General features: G+C 31.4%; 3 protein-coding genes across 4 annotated transcripts in view; 1 reads left to right on the forward strand and 2 right to left on the reverse strand.

Moving 5' to 3' along the window:
* The first annotated feature begins 3577 nt into the window (after nt 1-3577).
* Nucleotides 3578-12184, forward strand: LOC108746093 (protein N-terminal glutamine amidohydrolase-like). Of its 2 annotated transcripts, XM_018482631.1 has the most exons (5): nt 3578-3812; nt 4133-4294; nt 9883-10036; nt 10127-10397; nt 10671-12184. In XM_018482631.1, exons 1-5 carry the CDS (start codon nt 3718-3720, stop codon nt 10823-10825), a joined length of 837 nt encoding a protein of 278 aa, XP_018338133.1. In that variant the 5' UTR covers nt 3578-3717; the 3' UTR covers nt 10826-12184. The 2 variants fall into 2 exon arrangements, with proteins under 2 accessions (XP_018338133.1, XP_018338132.1); XM_018482630.1 differs by lacking the exons at nt 3578-3812; nt 4133-4294 and adding an exon at nt 7866-8306.
* On the reverse strand, nt 5065-6581 carry LOC108746094 (isochorismatase domain-containing protein 2-like). The gene is made up of 4 exons (XM_018482632.1): nt 6266-6581; nt 5826-5969; nt 5565-5750; nt 5065-5248 (listed from the first exon to the last, which is right to left on the reverse strand). The coding sequence occupies exons 1-4, from the start codon at nt 6392-6394 to the stop codon at nt 5096-5098; spliced, it is 612 nt and encodes a 203-aa protein (XP_018338134.1). The 5' UTR covers nt 6395-6581; the 3' UTR covers nt 5065-5095.
* Nucleotides 12185-16172: 3988 nt separating the features above from the next.
* The window catches only part of LOC108746091 (pyruvate carboxylase, mitochondrial), a 22203-nt gene continuing 19557 nt past the window's right edge, over nt 16173-18818 (reverse strand). Inside the window, exons 11-14 of the mRNA XM_018482629.1 lie at nt 18110-18499; nt 17152-17587; nt 16673-17069; nt 16173-16464 (exon numbers count right to left, since the gene is read on the reverse strand). Coding sequence (XP_018338131.1) covers nt 16216-16464; nt 16673-17069; nt 17152-17587; nt 18110-18499 — 1472 coding nt within the window. The 3' untranslated portion in view covers nt 16173-16215. The remainder of the gene's footprint in view (nt 16465-16672; nt 17070-17151; nt 17588-18109; nt 18500-18818) is intronic.

Consider the following 18818-nt stretch of genomic DNA (forward strand, 5'->3'; position numbering starts at 1 on the left):
TATATATATATATATATATATATATATATAATATTCTCTATAGTAATTATATATATAATAATATTCTCTAAAGTAATTATATATGTTATCTAAAATAATTATATATTTGTTTTAAAGAAGATCTTGCAAAAATAAATTTGTATAAAATTTAAATAATATTATAAAATTTTATATAAATTTATTTTTGCTAAGAACTTCTTTAGAGAGTATATATAATTAATTTAGAAAAAAATGTATAATTATTTTAGATAATATATAATTGTTTTATATCTAATTAAATAATGGGTTCAAAAAGTTCAATGCTTACAAAAATTATATTTTCAAAATTGTATGATTATTTTTCAGCAAACTGCATGCGTTCATATAGCAATTATTTTTTTAAGTTATAATTATAAGTTATTTCTTTACTCTGTTTTAATTTGGAATTTAATTTATTTGTTACAGAATCATCGTTGCTGATATAACTCCGCTGCGCATCGGATTGGTGAGTGATAAATTAATATTTTTATTGGGATAACGAATGTGTGGTAATTTTATTAATTACTATATATCTACAGATGCATATGAATCAATTTATTAAAAATATACAGATAATTGTACGTATAGCATTCCACACATCCGTTGTCTTAAAATGGATAAGTAATAACAGATTGGGATAAACTTAATCCTGAATACCTTTTTATTATATAGAATTTATTGTGCATGCACTGTGAAATTTATAATGTCATATTACATCTACTCAGTAAAAAATGTTTTATGCATAAATATGTATAAATATGTATGAATAAATATCCATAAACATGTATAATCATATATAAAATATATCCGTACATGTGCATACATCTTTCTTTTGTAAAATTACTTTTTAGTGTAATTGAAATAATAATAGTAATGTGAAAATATTAAAAATGATTAAAAAGGTAATTTTTATACTATTTGTTTAAAAAAAAATCAAGTTTGAAGAAATGTAAAAAAATTATTTATGTATAATTATATATAAAATTGTGCATAATTATGTATGAGTGATATTTTTTACATTTTTTCAAACTTATTTTTTTTCTGAAACGAACAGTGCGAAAATTAATCCTTTAATTATTTTTAATGTTTTCACATTACTATTATTTTTATTACACTAAAAAGTAATTTTACAAAAGAAAAAGAGATGTATAAATATGTATGAACGTATTTCGTATATGATTATACATGTTTATGAATATTCATGCACAAGAATTTTTTTTACCGAGACACTTTGAATTATTTCTAATTATTATTTAGCTAATTATTATCAAATTTTTTGTACTAATTGTAAATTTATACACGTTAATGAACGCTTTGTTTGTTATTAAGTAATTTAATTTCAAAATTGTAATAAAAAATAAGTTCTTTCGATGGTCGTTTTTTATATTAAAATAATACATTTTGAAAGTTAAAATATATTCATGCATGAAACATTTTTTACCGGTTTAATAAATATTATTTTATTATTTTTCCTCTAATCTATCCCATTCTCAAATATTCATTCAGGATTAAGTTTTATACAAGTTGGTGCAAAAAGCAATACCTATATACACATATACGTATAATATAAACTATTTTCTAAGAAATTCTATTGTCTCACACTTCTTTATAAGTCTTACTAAGGAAATGATAACAAAAATTTTAATGTTGAATATATAATTTATTAATCTCGCGTTTCTGTAAAATACATTATACGTTTATTAATTATTATTATTTATCTCAATGCACTTACTTCAGCCTTATCTTTTATAACTTATCCATATGTAATAACTGGATTTTATACCAGTTAAAGTAGTAACATGATGTAAGATCCAATATACATTTTATCAAGAAGTATAAGAATTTTATCTTATAACTATTTTAAAATTGCGTTTAGAGTTTTGCATGATTTAAAATACTTAATTTTGAAATAATAAATTATTCAAAAAATGATTCTAATAACATATACAAAATACAATAGGGATATGTTTACTGATGTGAGAGAAAATTATCCCTTTCGGATCTTACATCATTCTGAATTTCTTATCTCCGCATGTTTTGAGATGAAATTCAAGCAATAAATCGTTCGAATCGTTAAAAATACGTACATTGGCCTTGAATTTTATCGGATGATAATCGATTTAATAATTTTTGATCATTTATTCTTAAATTAAAATTTTTTGATTACATTATAAAATTTACATTAAGAAATTTAATCTAATTTCGTAATATTTGAAATTCTTTTGAAATAAAAATGTTATTGACATGAAATTTTTTTCTTTATTTTAGATTTATTTTTAGTCGAATATTTATATTTTTTATTTTGAATAAATGCGAGTAGCATAAATGCGAAATTTATATATTCGTGTATTAATAGAATTATTATTATTATTATTATTATTAATTGTTTATATTGATATTTAGTCAATTTTATTAATATGTTGGTCTCGCGACGCGTTCGTGTTTCGCGCATCTTACAAAAGCGTAAAGTCTTACGCTTATTGCCGGCGATATTAGTCGGCAGAAAAAGGAGTATTTCTCCTTATTGTCAATTTCTGGCTTATGAAGCCAAAATATTGGCCAGAAGTAAAGGTGAGTTTAATCTGGCCAGAAGAAAGAAGAGAATCTCTACCAGCCCAATGAGCAGAATGTCTAAAATCGACGCATAAGACAACTTTAAGATATCTTTCAGAATTCTTTATATAATATCTTAAAGTTGTCTTATGCGTCGATTTTAGACATTCTGCTCATTGAGAGATAGGTTTGGTGTGATATCAATAAATTTAATTTAAGTTTGTAAAAGATAAATTGGAGGGTAAATTCGGGAGGGTAATTTTCTCGCAAATTGCGAGTTCTGATATTTTTTGAGAGGTATTTAAAATACAGAAAAAAAATAACAAACAAAGGACTAATTCGGTTTTGCAGCTAATTATACTGTTGTTCTCTTTATGAACACGTGTCTCCATATAGACTCATACATTATCGTTCATTGCGTTCTATATGCATTTCTAATAGTATTGGATCTAGTTTTTTTTTCTATTTTTGTATCCTGAAAGGAACGAGAAGTACTTCCGTATGAGATAGATAAAAATAATTTAACGCTGATTAGTCAAAGAGTCACTATAAAGTCTTTTCACAATGGAAGAATAGGAATAGATTAGGAACAGAAATAAATAAAAAATAAAAAATTAAGAGTAGAAAGTAAACATAACGCACAACAAATACATATATAAAATATAATAAGTTATTTATATACTTTTTATTCATTTCCTAATTTTTTCATTTCTGATATTTATAATATTTATTCTTTTTTCTAATATTTCTTCCATTGTACGCAGAATTGAAGCATAACATTTTTTTTGTTTCTCGTTTCATAGATAGCAAAACGACAGATCCGTATATTTAAATTTCGCGGTAAAAACAATGATTGTGGTACCAAGATTTATTAATTTCTTTATCACATGTCTCAATGACCACGATTGCCAAAATATGCCACGTTTTTTTTTAATTTTGCGAGTTAATTATGTTTTTCAAATTCATATAAATACGTGACACTAAAATGAATATCGACGGATGCAGCTGTTTAGTGTTTACCGCCACTATACCGACGATCATCTCGTTTTGGCGGCATATCGGCGTGGTATAGCGTGACATAGTTTGGCATCGTTGGGCACTTGTGAATCGGATTGCGAAGAATTCGTGAGAGATAACAATTTCGTCATGTCAGGAAACGTTCTGAAATTCGCTAAATTGTCAGACAAGGCGTTCCCACCGATGAAGGGTTCGGAATATGCGGCAGGCTACGATCTACGGAGGTACATCATTCCCACTCTATGATTACTGACTTAACTAATTTTCCTATTACTCTGCTCTATCAAATACTAGTGGCTAGTGACAATAAGAAAATGATCTCGGTCAATCTACAATTGCTGTATTAGTTATATTCGTTCAAAATATTATATATAAATATATGTTATATATAAAATAAATTGTTAAGTAACCTAATAAGCCTAGTGGGAACAAAGAAATTTGCCTTCGATTATGATAATTATGTATTTGAAGAGCATTTCTCTATCTATAACAATAATCTTTGAAATTTGGTCAAGATTATGTAAGTTTCTTTTGTGTGATACAGTGCGTATAAGTATATTATACCAGGCCATGGCAAGGAATTAGTCAAGACTGATTTGCAAATAGAAGTTCCTTTTGGTACGTACGGTAGAATCGCACCACGATCTGGTCTAGCATGGAAAAATCACATAGATGTTGGTGCAGGCGTAATAGATGCAGATTATCGGTATATACTATCCACAATTTCTACAGAGACAAAGGGAGTTTTCCAGCAAGAAACAGAAATAATATATAACATAATGAATCATCACATTCTTATTTGTTAATATTAAACAGAGATAAAATGATCACTGTCATACTATCTTGCTGGAAAACATCAAAGGAAAATAAAATGTCAAATGAATGCTCATGTTCATAGTCAAGCCTTATATTTAAAGCTTTCTCAGATTCAATTTTAGATGTTCTACGAATTATTTTATTGACACTTATAGAGCATCTAAAGATGAATTTAAGGAAGCATTAAATTTAAGGCTTGATTATGAATGAGCAAAAGTATTATTGTTTTCATTTTATTGATTTATTTATTTTTTTGAAACAGTGGTAATGTTGGTGTAGTACTATTCAACCATAGTAATGAAGATTTCGAAGTTGTACCTGGTGATCGCATAGCTCAATTAATTTGTGAAAAAATTACATATCCTAAAATAGAAGAAGTAGATACCTTAACTGATACCAGTAGAGGTGCAGAAGGATTTGGCTCAACAGGCATGAAATAAACATTCAAACCTGATTGATACAAACTTGATTTATTATTCGTATAAAGTACTTATATACATTAAGCTTTTTGTCTTACATAAATAAATACATTGATATTTTAATAAAATATTATCTCTTTATTTCTTAGAACCAGTCATTTATGACTGTATATGGACTAATAATATCATTCATTGATATATATAATTGATATAAAAACGTATACATAGAAAAATATAGAAAGATCTTTTTATATATTTTTTTTTCAAGAAATTTATATTTTTGAGACAGGAACTAACCCTGTGTATGGAGTTGGTGTTTTGACAAGAGACAGTATAGTTTTGAATTGTTCACTGCTTGCATCCCGTATAAGCTTGAATATAACATTCTCAGAAGTGGTTATGTGACATCCTATGTCTCGCATTCTCTGTAAAAAAATAAATATATTTGAACAATGTATATTTAATAAGACAATAAACTTTATAAATGAATATATATCAAAACGTCTGTTTAAAAAAAAACAGAAATTTAATAATAAATTTAATATAAATGTTCTAAACATTCTAAAATATTTATATTGCAATAATAGTTAATAAACTAGATAGCACAAGTCTTATTTTTTTTAACTGAACTTGCACATTTATCTTTTTTTTTCTCTTCAATGTGAAAAGAAAAAAGTAAAAGATAAACTGTACAAGAAGTTCAGTTAAAATAAAAGGAACATGCCTAATCGTAGAACATACCTCCAAAGCTAGTAATCTATCCTCTTGAGTACGTGATGAACAACAGTCTGCCACAGTATGGACTTCATAGCCGTATTGTCTTAAGTCAACAGCTGTATTTTCTACACAGACATGCGTTTCGACACCTATGAGTATAATAGACTCTGGTTTTTGTCCATTGCAAAGTGTTGCAAGCTCCTTATTAATCTGAAGAGAGCAAAACAGCATTTATGTAACTGATATTAATACTATTTGTAGAACATGAATATAATGTGTACTTACTTCAGAAGTACACATACTAAATTGCATTTTTGCAAAAGGTCCCTTGGCTCCAGAGATATCAAGTTCAGGAATAGTTTTCCCCAAAGATTTTGGATTCTGTTCGGACACTAGCATAGGCACGTTCATAATTCTTAGAGCGCTGATCTATAAACAATAGTATTTTGTACTATAACAATTGTATTGTAATAATGTTAATTTACAACTGGATGACCTTAAGTCTGTTCTTTTTAGTTGAACATGTCTTGCATCTCTCATCTTTTCTCTTTTTTCTTCAACGTAGAGAGAAAAAGGGAAAAAAAATGAAGTGTTGCTGAACAGAAGTTCTACTGAAAAGAACAGGCTTTGTAATTATGAGAAATAACATAACCTCAACATGTGTTTACGTTCTAACATAAATCGTACAGTAAAACGAGTATAATAATGCAATTTAATGAATTTACCAGTTTCGTTGAGTTTTGAATTATTTTATCGAATTGGAATATAGCCTTCGCAAACTTTTCTTGAACATCGCATATAAATAGTGCGGTCCTTCCTTGCCGGAGTATAGCTTTCGCAGGATTTATAGCCATTGTCGCGATCGTTATTCGTTATTGTTTACGTTATCGATTATTACTTTTAATGTGCATACGAAGAAACGTGAACAATGCGACAAATTGCGTTTCATGAAAACTTGAAAATCACTACACAGTATGACGTACTCGAAAAGTTTATATAAGAGATGCAAAGTACGAGTCATGTGATATGAAATTTTTATCTAGATTATGCTAACTGACCATGCGCTCTAAACAATTAAAGGCTACGAACAAATGCTTCTTGTAAAATGATACGCGTTGGCAGAACATCGATTTTTATATTAAATATTTATCAACTACAATAATTTTCATTACCAGCAAGATGCTATTTCTATTGTCCATTTTCATTAATTAAAAATATTTATATCAACAAGTGATGTATTCTAAATAATTAATGAAGGCTATAGATAAACGCTTCCTGTAAAATCAAACGTTCGTTAGCAATGTGAATTCTTATTAAAAATATTTATCAAATATTGTAATTTTCATTAAAACTGACAAGAGGCTGTTCCTATTGTTTCTAATATTCATTTTATTTATGAATAAAAAGTACAGTAATTAGATTACAATATTTTGGGAAAACAATTAGGATATGTTTAAAATGTAAGTAGAAACATATATATTCACACTAACGAGGTTAGTTTCTCACAGACTTAATATAAACGAGGCTAGCAAGATAACCTTTATTTTTTTTTTTTACTCTATTTATTTCTCATTGAATTTATTTATCACCCGCGCGGCGATAATAAATCTGCACGCGAATAAGAAACGCACTGCATCTCGTGTATGTTTATTCTTGCGTTACATGTTCAGTTGCATACACGCCAGTACACACCATGTGTCAGCGCAATCGGGCGCAATGTTATGTTATCAAATCAAGGGAAAGATCCACACATGCGCGATGGTCACACTCTTTTTCTTCAGTCGCGTGCATATTTTGTAAAAATAGGACTCTTACAAAAAAACAGAAAGCATTTAAAAAATATTTAAAAAATTATTTTTCTTCTCTCACGCCATTCTTCCTGCTTTTATTTTCAATCTTTAAGAGTGAGATTTCACTTTTCAGAGTAGATCACTCTGCAAAGTAAAATTTTTTTAAAGATTAAAAATTGAGCCACTCTTTTTCACGACTTGCTCAATTTTCACTTTTCAGAGTGAAATTTTACTGCAAAGAATTTATAAGATACTAAATTTCTAAAATCTTTCCATTTTATTTATTTTCTCTATATTATATCCAGTAAAATTTTTCAAGATTGATAAAAAATATGTTTGGCACATGTTTGAATCAATGTTTCAAACATATTTAAAGCAAGTTTTTTTTAATACTATATTATAAAACACTCAAAATATTAAAAATATATTTTTAAAAAACAATTTGTATTAAAAAAAAACACTTTATCAACCCTGAAGCATTCTCCGGAGACGTATTGAAATGTAATTTAAATTAATTGAAGTAATGGAAATCGCCCAAAATCGCCCCGAGTACAGTCCACAAGGTCATGCCGCGTAGTGCGCAGGTGCGCGGAAGTTTATGAGAGCGCCGCGTGGTGGGGTCTCCTCATTCGATTTGGGGACACTGGGCTCAAACGAGCTGCGCTAGCCGCGCCGAGGTGCAGTAGTTAAACAATGTCCCAACCGGTTGGGTGTGCGCGTCGCGATTAAGAACGAGGACGAGAAGTTCGAGATCGTTTAACGTTTCGTTATGAGACTCAGGGGGTGATTAGCACAGTTCGCTTAAACGCGCTCGTGTTTCCGCGTGTCCGGTGCATTCGGTCTGCTTCGTATCTCACGTCGTGTCCCGCAGGAACGTCCGCAGGATGGCCGTTGAACCTCGCGTGACCGGGAACGCGAAGCCCCTGGTGCCGCTCTTCACCAAGGCATCCGATTGCGTCAACACCAGCTGCTACTGGTAAGTGATCTTTGCGGGGTCGGCGTCACCGCAATCGGTGACAGCGTGCCCCGACCCGGTCAGGGTTTCCCGATCGATTCTCGGACAAACAAACGCGTCGTATTGCGACATGCACCCGTGTTCGGATCGATACGGTTGCGACGATGCGGACGACCGCGCGCGAGAACGCGCAGCCATTTTTTCGCGGCGCGTAATTCGAAATTGTACTAAATCGTCCGCTCTCCTGTTGCTTTCGCTGACGATTCTTGACAGTGAGAGGTAAAATTTCGAATAGTAACAGCGTGTCGTAACGCTAATGTCAAAGTTTAAGAATTAATTGAGCGCAGTTTCAAATCTCGAATACATTTGAAGCAAATAGCACTTTTGTCTCGTAAATTGGAATTTATTTCGAGCTATCTTAATTTATAATAAATATGAATGGATGAAATTTTTGTCAAAAAATATTGTATTTCGACGTGAAGTAACCTATTTTAAGGAGATCGATAAATATATAGGTCAGAGATTTAATGGGAGCTTTGTGCGACTACTTATTCGCATTTTCCGTTTCGGTTGCTTTCTTTCTGCGAAATGAATTTTTATTTCGTGGCTACTCATCAGTACAGTTGTATTGGCACTCACGCCGTTTAACTGCCGGCTGTTTCACGTGTGCCGCTTAAACAGGCGCCAATGCACAAACCCGCTTTTATTGCAATTAATAATGCATGCGATAAATAATGCGCACGAAATGTGATGGCACGCGAAGTTGTTGTCGCGCTAAACCGCGCTTGCACGAGCACGATTATAGATCGGTTTCATTTCCCTCGTAATTGCGCAGAACACGTAACCTGCAGGTAGGTAAAGCGATTCTTTTTAGCTTTTTACTTATACGTTTTGTGATTATTCGATAATAGCTGCACTCTGTTTATTTGATCTAACAGCGTCGACGCTATTTTTTTTTATGACTTTGTAAGGCAATTCTTTGTGATTTTTGCACTTTCAAAGTGAGCCTCAAAGATCGAGCTTTTTTGCTGTAATTAACGCCATTATTAAATATTCTTTGTGTTCTCTTTATTATGTTATAATTTTATTATGTTGGCTTTCGTATTTGTATCCAATTCCCACAATTGAATGTATTCTATACAATATTATACATAAAATATAATTTGATTTAATATTTATTAATATTATTAATCTTATCTTTATTAATTCTAATATTAATAAAGTTAATATTATTAATGTTATTAAATTTATTAGTTATTATATTTCAATAATTTATATCCTTAACGAGTACAACAAAATAATGCATAATAGATAATTTAATATAAAAATCTTTGATGTTTTCCTGAATGTGATTTAAATTAAAGATTAATATCCATATTTCCATTTAAATTCATTCTCTTATTCATGTCTGTGATATAAATAACAAATAAGATAAAATGCAAACAAATGAAACATCTGTGTCATACATAACAAGTAAAATGTTTTGTTAATCGTTTGTATAACTATTCCTTCGCATTTCCGGTAGAAAAACGAATCAATCATAGATTGCACAAATATTTTTGGTCAAGGATAAAGGGTGGTTTGTACCCAATTTCAGCGAGGAAAATGTTTGGAAGCTTTGTCAAGACGTGGCGACTAGGCATCCTTCCGAATTGCAACATTGTCATGTTGTTTTCGTAAGCAACCCACGACGAAGCGTTCCACTTTGGCGTCAACGATCGGGGAAAGATGAAGACAAATTAGTTGTGTGGGTTAGTATCGCGGTGAGACGATAACTAAGCTAAGAAATGCCATCTACCTTCTATTAATATTTCATAAGAATGTCTTTTGTTTCTCTGTAGGATTACCATGCAATTCTCATTTACGCACCTGACGAAAGGGCGGTGGTGTACGATTTAGAAAGCTGCCTGCCGTTTCCCACGCATTTCTGGAAGTACGCGACTGAAACCTTCCGATCTGACGAGGCCCTGCGGCCCGAGTATCACAGAAGATTCCGTCTGGTGCCCGCCAGCGTGTACTTACAACAGTTCGCATCAAATCGGCATCACATGAAGCGCAAGGACGGTACTTGGATCAAGACACCGCCGGATTATCCTCCAATATCGACACCAAGTACGTAGGAAACTTAAGAAAATTCTGTGGACCTGCAAAAGATTTTCTGTACAATTCTCGCAACATCCTGGCCTCTTGGAAGTATCACATTCACGTCCGATATGAACATAGTAGAAAATGGGACCTTGACATATACTCCTTTCTTAACATCATCTTCCAACATTCAATCTCCATTTGGATTATACCATGAATTTTTGAACTGCACGTATATTTGTGTAGAATGATCTATTTATGAACATTTTTTATTCATCGGCTTCATTTCGTACGTTCCAGCTTGCAAGGATAATCTCGACTCATTCATCAACATGGAACTAGGAACCGGACTAGGCGTTGTAATGAGTTTGAAACAATTAGTTAACCGATTTTATAGGCCAAATGTCAACACACAGGCGCCAACGCCGCCTCAACCGCAAGCTACAGCAACTTAAGTTGTGAATTGCAACGCGACGTTCGTACGCTTTGATAAAACATCTTGGAAATCAATTGTATGGCCTAAGGGAATTGGTTTGGTGCATGTCACCATCGTGGGCTAAAATACTTGAGCGAAATTTGATAATAATGTTAGTTAATTGCTGCTAACTACGGCAGAATTTCAAATATAAAGTCGTTGTATTGCTATTTGAGCAAGGTTTGCTCGGAAACCGAGCTGGGACCGAGGTGGTTTTAGCGAAATTAAATTTATTATGGCGTTGTGTGATACTTTTGTCAAAGTTTCGTTATACCGTTGTAAATGGACGTTTTAGATAATTCAGATAAGTTTATCAATTGTTATTTATTACTTTTTTTGCTCCTTCTGGCACAAACAAAACTTTACGCATAAACCTTCGGGTAACATGAAACCAATAAGTATATAAAATTATCAATGCAAGTAATAATTATTTATCTATTATTATTAATCGAGATGTTCCGATTCTTAGGTAGAAAGATTTAAAAATCTCATGTTTTAACGCAATCAAAACCTATGTATATCGATAACAGAAACATGCACTTTTTGCAATATAATAACGAGATTGACGTCTTATTCTCCAATCGAGTGATTTGGCTTGCCGCGCATAAAGAGCGATTCTGCTGAGCTGCTTTTTGAATACTCTCGATAAGTGCTTATGCATCGTATTAATGGGCTCCATCGAAATCCATTTTTTCTCTTCTACTAAAGTCTCCTTCGCAGAATTTATCCGGGATGGGGTGCTCTCCTCCGGCAAATGTAGCACATTCGATCATATTTCCGAACTCGAATCGTATTTTATATAAGTACTTTCGTCTCCATGCCATAAAGCGACATTTCTCACGGCTTTACTCTGTCAGTGGTGTTATTATAATTATTGTGTCAAAGACTGATGATGTATTTACAGAGGATTATCCGACTTGATAGAGATCCCTTTGTCTATCGGCGCGTGCTCGAAGCACGGGACGCGATTAAAAGCGCTTATAATTACTGTGCGATCGATGTACTAAGGTCAAGAACTTAATCTTTGCGACATAATGTAATTGTTACGATTATTGTAATTCTTGTGATACTTTACACTTTCTACTTTGAATACCTACGCTATACTTACCTTACTGTTTATACTAAAAGCCGATTCTTAAGAGATACATGTTCGCTTGTTGAGCAGCTTCCCTAATTGGCGTATTACTTGAGTGGATATAGAACGTCATCACGCGACCAATTGTTAACATCGAAGAATCTGTTGACTCAACGAACACACGTCGCTTTAGTGACGATAGGAAGTTTTACAAGTTTTACAACGAATGCTTTAAATTTTCTATCTGTTCTATAAATAAGATAAAAACAAAATATGTTCTATCCATTAAGATTTAACATTATTTTTCGATATTCCGTAGATATATTGAATATCTTATTAAGTCATTTGAATTATTATTTTATATTTTAGATCTCATCACAAACATTTATTCTTGTGATTTTGCGATTAATTCTTTATGATTTGACAAGTATATGAATAAATACTCATTTAAACGTTCGCGATTATGGAGTGGCCTTGATATATCAGAATAACTTTGATATGAGTGCAAAATAAGTATAAAATGCTCGCCACCTCCGATCAGCATGATGTAACCTTGGATCATAAAGGGTTAAATCGCGTGTTACGTTATACGCATTTTATCAGATGCGGCAACCTTGAAAGTTTAGCCTTTGTGTGGACTTTCTTCCTTCGACCCTCATGTACTTCACATTATTTAATAATGGTGACGATGTAAAACGCAAGTTCCGTAGAGCTATATCTATTTGCATTTATAATTTAATTTCACTAATAGTTGTTTCATTCGGTCGAGTGCAACGGGGAAGTTTATCAACAAGCAATTACTATCAAACTATCGACTCGACGAGTCGATGTAACGAATAATTCGTAAAATGATCCACCGGTCGGGTCGATAGTTTTAAGAGTTCGTCCACTCTTTGCCTTCCAAAGTCTCTCACTAGTTCACTCTATCTTTCTCATCGACACATATTTACCTCCAGTTCGCATATATCATGTTACTACGAGCGTATGTACTTGTAAGCGGAGGAGTTTACGGTTTCGAAGTATCTAGTCACCGAAAATCGCTTTAGTATAAATTGTTCGACAGCAGTCTCCACGACAAGTTTCTTTTAATGAACGCGCAACGTGTGGAAAATTCGGGACCGATCTTCTTAGCGAGTAATCTCGAGAAACTTTATCAAAAAACAAAAATACCGAAAAAAAGATTCTCTTTATCGTTCAGACAAGATATTGCTAAATATATCAGAGCAGAACTATTACGATTATGATATATATATTATATACATATATATCGATATTTCATATTTATTATACAGATATATTGTAATTATATTTTATCGATTTCGATACACCGATAAGAGTTTAGTCGGAAATGTTAACTTATACAATGTTTTATATATATACATATATATTATATATATATTTGTCGGCGTTCGGTGACATATTCTCTTACCATTGTCATTTACGACCTGTAAACGCCTGGACTTAAAGATCATAAGTCTATTGCCACGTTTTCGCATATTTGCAGAGAATCATGGAAACCTCTTTATGACCTTCTCCTTTCGAGTATATGATGGGTTATTACAATAAATGGATGCACTCCGTTCGTCTAAGCTTCGAATTTTACAGAATACTCTCAAGTTTTCTGATTATTTCCTAAAGTCCTATCCTTATCTTTTTGATTAATGATTAATCTTTTCGCCTCTTTACAAACAAATATAGAAAACATTGTTAAAGATATTACTATACTATAGTATTAAATAAAAAATTTATGATACATTATTTTGAAGCAACGTAATTGGAAGATATAACAAAATAAAATACTAAACATAATAGCATGGTTTAAAAAATACTTATATAAAACTTAAAATATTAATACAAAATAATTAATCAATAAGATATAAGATATTTTTGTACTTATGTTTTAGAGTGTTTTTCTCAATCAAAATATCCAAATTAAATATGTAATAAAATTATTTAATTTTTGAAATTAACCCAGTAATTAATTAAAATACATGTATAAATATACAACATTTATTGACAACAACTTGATGGATGAATAATATATAATTATTCCAATAATTTTCTAACAATATAAAGAAATCTAATACATGATTTCAAAAATCTTTTTATTAGAAATAATTGAATTTAGAATTATAAAGATAAAAACTATATATTTTTTTTGAAAAAAATATTTTTTAATTTAAGATATTGAAAAAATATTAAAAATAATATAATGTTTTGATTTATAAGAGTATAATTTTTTTATGCTTAATCACAAAAAGTACTAAGAAATATAATTTATTTTTGAGTAACAAGTTATTGAGGAACAAGTTATTATGGATTTTATAAATAATTAAAGCAGAAATATATTGATGCAATATATATATAAAATATAGTTTTACATTTTACATTGTTATATTTATGTCGTACAATAACACAATTTCTTAACGTTTGTATTTCCTAAAAAATCACCTTTTTGAAAAATATTTTATCAACATTGCATATAATTTACAATAGTAAAAAATATTGCACTAAGTGCAACATATGCATTTATACAATCATAATATTATATATCCACGTTTATGGCACAATTATATACATATTTATAGAGATTACTTTGTTACATTTTTAATGTTTGTCAGTAAATCTTCATACATAAAATTATATTGCAAAATTATAGAACAAGGATAATTTTCACAATTATATATTTATTAAAGTGAATTTTTTAAATTATGACTTTTTACAATGTTTTTTTAAAAAATATAATATTTGATGTTAACCTCTTAAAAAGACAAAGGTAAGGCTTTTTAGGAATATTCTAGTCTTTATTCCCTGAATGATTTTTTCTACCTACTTGCTAAATCGTTCGTGAAGGCTTAGCTCAATATCATAATTAAATTATAGGGGTAATCGTTTATATTTACACGCTATATAATTAATATAAAATCATGCTGAAGAAGATACTCGATCTTTTTTCCATCTTTTTGTACGTTGTGCAGTATGAACAGATAAACCAGATCACATCGATAGAATCGTTTTATATATACTGTAAATTATGTTCCTTGAGAAAATTCTTTTAATTAATACGTTTTAATTGAATTAACCTTATATTATTTATATTTTTAATTGATCACAATTATTTTTATATTTACCTCAGAAAAATCTATTTATGATTAAGATATAAGAAAAAAGAGAGAGTAATGTACATATGTCTTTTTCATGCAATCAAATGTGTAAGAGCATTTATTAACTGTTTATGAAAGTTTTATAAGAATGCTTTGTATTGGAAAATTTGTAGCGGTATTATCGATTTTTTTAAGTTTTCAAGTAAATTTTTTAATGTAGATATTATCTGATATATACAGTATAAATGTACAAATTAATGGATCTTTTAGGCAGCTTTGTTTAATTGTATCATATTAATCATATTGACTTTACATACAGGGTGATCCAAAATTCACGAATTTGGAGTACAGGACATGATACTTTATGCTAAAAGAAACAACTTCCCTTTAATAAAATTGCATCTAAAACCTAATCGATACTTGTTTTCCTGCCGCCGTATCTTCTTGCTACCGTATTGGCTGCGATGCTGTCGGTAGCAAGATCCTAATTCAGCTAGCGATTCAGCAGGAAAACAAGCATCATGTGTCGCAGGCTTTACAAGTAGGTTTTGCTGGAGAGCAGGTTGAAGTTATACGAGTAAACGCAAAAATTATTTATCAAATGTAATTTTATTACTGGAAAAAGTTGTTCGTTTTAACACAAAGTATCATGTCCTGTATTTCGAATTTATGAATTTTGGATCACTCAATATATCATTTTTAAATGACATATATAGGATATTTAAAATATTTTCATTAATACTTTGAAATGAAAATGTAACATCTCACTAAAAAACAGACTATTTTGAAGAAATAATTAATTCAATATTAAACTTCATGTTTAAGCTAATTAGAACTGTTGTGTTTGTTTAATATATAGACGGATGTTTTTAAATTTCCGTATAAGATGTGATCTTACCATCTAAGAAATAGAATTATTAAAAGAAATATAATAATAAACGTAACAATTGTTTTAAAAAATTTATCAGTGTGCGATAATAATTTTTGGATAATAAACCCTAGTCATCGACGATTCTGAACCGATGATCATCGATAATAGAATGTTAAATAAAAAATTTCAATCCAAGCTTCGTATGAAGATTGCTAAAGATCTTGTCTTTCACACACGCACTATTAAAGTAAATAGCAATAAATATTTGGTGTTCCTTTTACATGATTTGATTTTTAGATCGATTCCGTCAGCGCGAGAGTTTATTCGAATGTCAGGACGAGATCATCTCCTTCTAATCTCATGCCCAAGCTGATTTCAAGGCTCTTGATTTTGCCCGCTTTAGGTGCTTGTACAACCATTTCCATCTTCATAGCAGATAGCACAACTAATGGTGCACCCTTTTCCACAGTGTCGCCCACTTTTACTCTAATGTCGATCACTTCGCCGGGCATCGGTGCTCCCAGATGATTACTGTCACCTTTCGTTGCTTTTGGATGCACATGCAATTCCTGCACAAAGAATAGACAAATTCTTATCGTACTTTGTTTAAGATATTCATTTAATCCCAATTTAATTGTAATCTTCTTTTAATTATCTTCACATGTAAGGAAATTTTATTTTAATCAATTTAATTGTTATTTAACACTTTAATTATAACTTAATTAAATCACGTGATAGTATACCACCATAATACCGAAAATTCCGAGTCTCGTTTACCTTGACGGCCTCTTTATCTTTGATGAACACAGATCTCAGTTGACCGTTCATTTCGAAAAACACCTCACGTTCGCCATTTTTCGTAAGATCTTCTGCAACTGCAAGGGTTTTGATACCGAGAGTTTTGCCCTTCTCGATTGTGACATCGAATACCTCGCCTACTTTAGGCCCCGTGAGAAAGATTCTAGTTTCCAATTTATCTACCGGACCAAATTGTTCCTTGAAGTTCAAATAATCCTTCGTTACTTTAGGGTAGAGCGCGGCCGACATGACGTCCTTTTCGGTAACGTGTGAGTGAGATTCTTTCAATTCCTTCCTCAAGGCATCTAAGTCGAGTGATGTCAAACTCGCGCCTGGTCTGCCTTTCACGCGTGGCATGTCTTTGAGAACCTTCGATCTAATCAAATTACAAACGCAAAATAAACGCAATAAAAGAATTACCGTGAAATTAACATTCATGTATGCACGCAAATTCTTACCTGAGAGGTTCAGGAAATCCTCCATGAGGTTCACCAATGGCACCCTGAAGAAATTCGACTACCGACTTAGGGAACGATAGTTCTTCGGCTTTCTTGAGAACATCATCGGCGGTCAATTTGTTTTGAACCATAAATTGTGCTAAGTCACCGACAACTTTGGAGCTTGGCGTAACTTTGATAATATCACCGAGCAAAAGATTGGCTTGTCGATATGCCTTCTTCACGTCCTCAAAGAATTCGCCCAGACCGAGTGAATAAGCTTGGAATTGCAAATTCGTGTATTGACCACCAGGAATTTCGTTGAGGTAGACATCCGCGTTTCCGGACTTCATCGTTGTTGTGCATTCGAATGGTGCATAAAGCGTTCTTGTTTGTTCCCAATATGCGGAATATTCGGAGACATCAGATAGATTCAATTTTGTGTCAATGTCCGTTCCTATTATATTAATTGAACATTTTCTTAGCTTCAGCATTAATCAAATTTTAATATAATTTCATTTCTCACTATTATGTTAATAAATTTAATCTGACTAAACTAATAAAAACATTACAATGTCATAACAGCAATTAAAATAATTAAAACGTAATTCAAGCTGTCAGTTATCGAATCAAAATATCAGTTCGAATTAAAATGTAAAAAATTATCACATACATATATTATATATAGATATATAGAAAGAACGGTTTTACAGATTTAACTAGATATAAATCTGAAAATAATTATATAAGGGCTCAAATTGATTGCTAGAATAACAAAACTTTCTGCAGCCTTGCTCATGATGTTCGGAGTTTTCTTCTAATTTATTTTTATAGTCTAACAAAATTATTTTCAGATCTGCATCTAATTAAATTTTTAGATATTTTAGTAAAATCATTTCTTCCGTGTACAAAAGATAAAAAAAATTATATGAAAAATTAATTTACAATCACACAAAATTAAAAAGTTATTAAACTATACCCTGAAGAGATGCAACAACCGCGCCCATAGAAGGCTGACTGGTCATGCCAGACATGCTATCAACGGCAACGTCCACAACGTCGGCCCCACTCTTGGCACAGGCCAACATGGAAGCTACTCCAGCTCCAGCAGTATCGTGCGTGTGTATGTGAAGAGGCACATCCGGATGCTTCTGCCTTATTGCGTCGATCAACATTTCGGCTGCTCTCGGTTTGAGCAATCCAGCCATATCTTTGATCGCTAAGACATGAGTACCTACTTTGACTAGCTCGTCCGCCAAGTCGGTATAATATTTCAAGTTATATTTGGTACGATTCGGATCGCTTACATCACCCGTGTAGGAAATCGCCGCTTCGACGATACCCCCGGCATTCCCAGCGGCTTCCATACCTGAAAAAAAATTCACGTGCAGAGAAGAAATTTTTACACGAAAATGTTCCCATAATTACGAAACGACTTTACAGAATAAGCAATGTGAATACACAACTTAGTAACGAAAAAAGTATCTTATCAATCCGAATCTGGATCTTAATATTTTAATAATATTTTGGCATGAATTTATATATACATATCCGAACTGCACGCCGAAATCATTTTCAATCTTGAAATGCAATCCTGAATCGCGAACTGGGATAACAATATCACAAATTAAATTCATAAACGATTTATTGATATTGATATTGTGCTACTAAGCATTTTAAAAAGGAAT

The sequence above is a fragment of the Trachymyrmex septentrionalis genome, unplaced genomic scaffold (assembly GCF_001594115.1).
Source record: "Trachymyrmex septentrionalis isolate Tsep2-gDNA-1 unplaced genomic scaffold, Tsep1.0 scaffold16, whole genome shotgun sequence".
Taxonomy (NCBI): Eukaryota; Metazoa; Arthropoda; class Insecta; order Hymenoptera; family Formicidae; genus Trachymyrmex; species Trachymyrmex septentrionalis.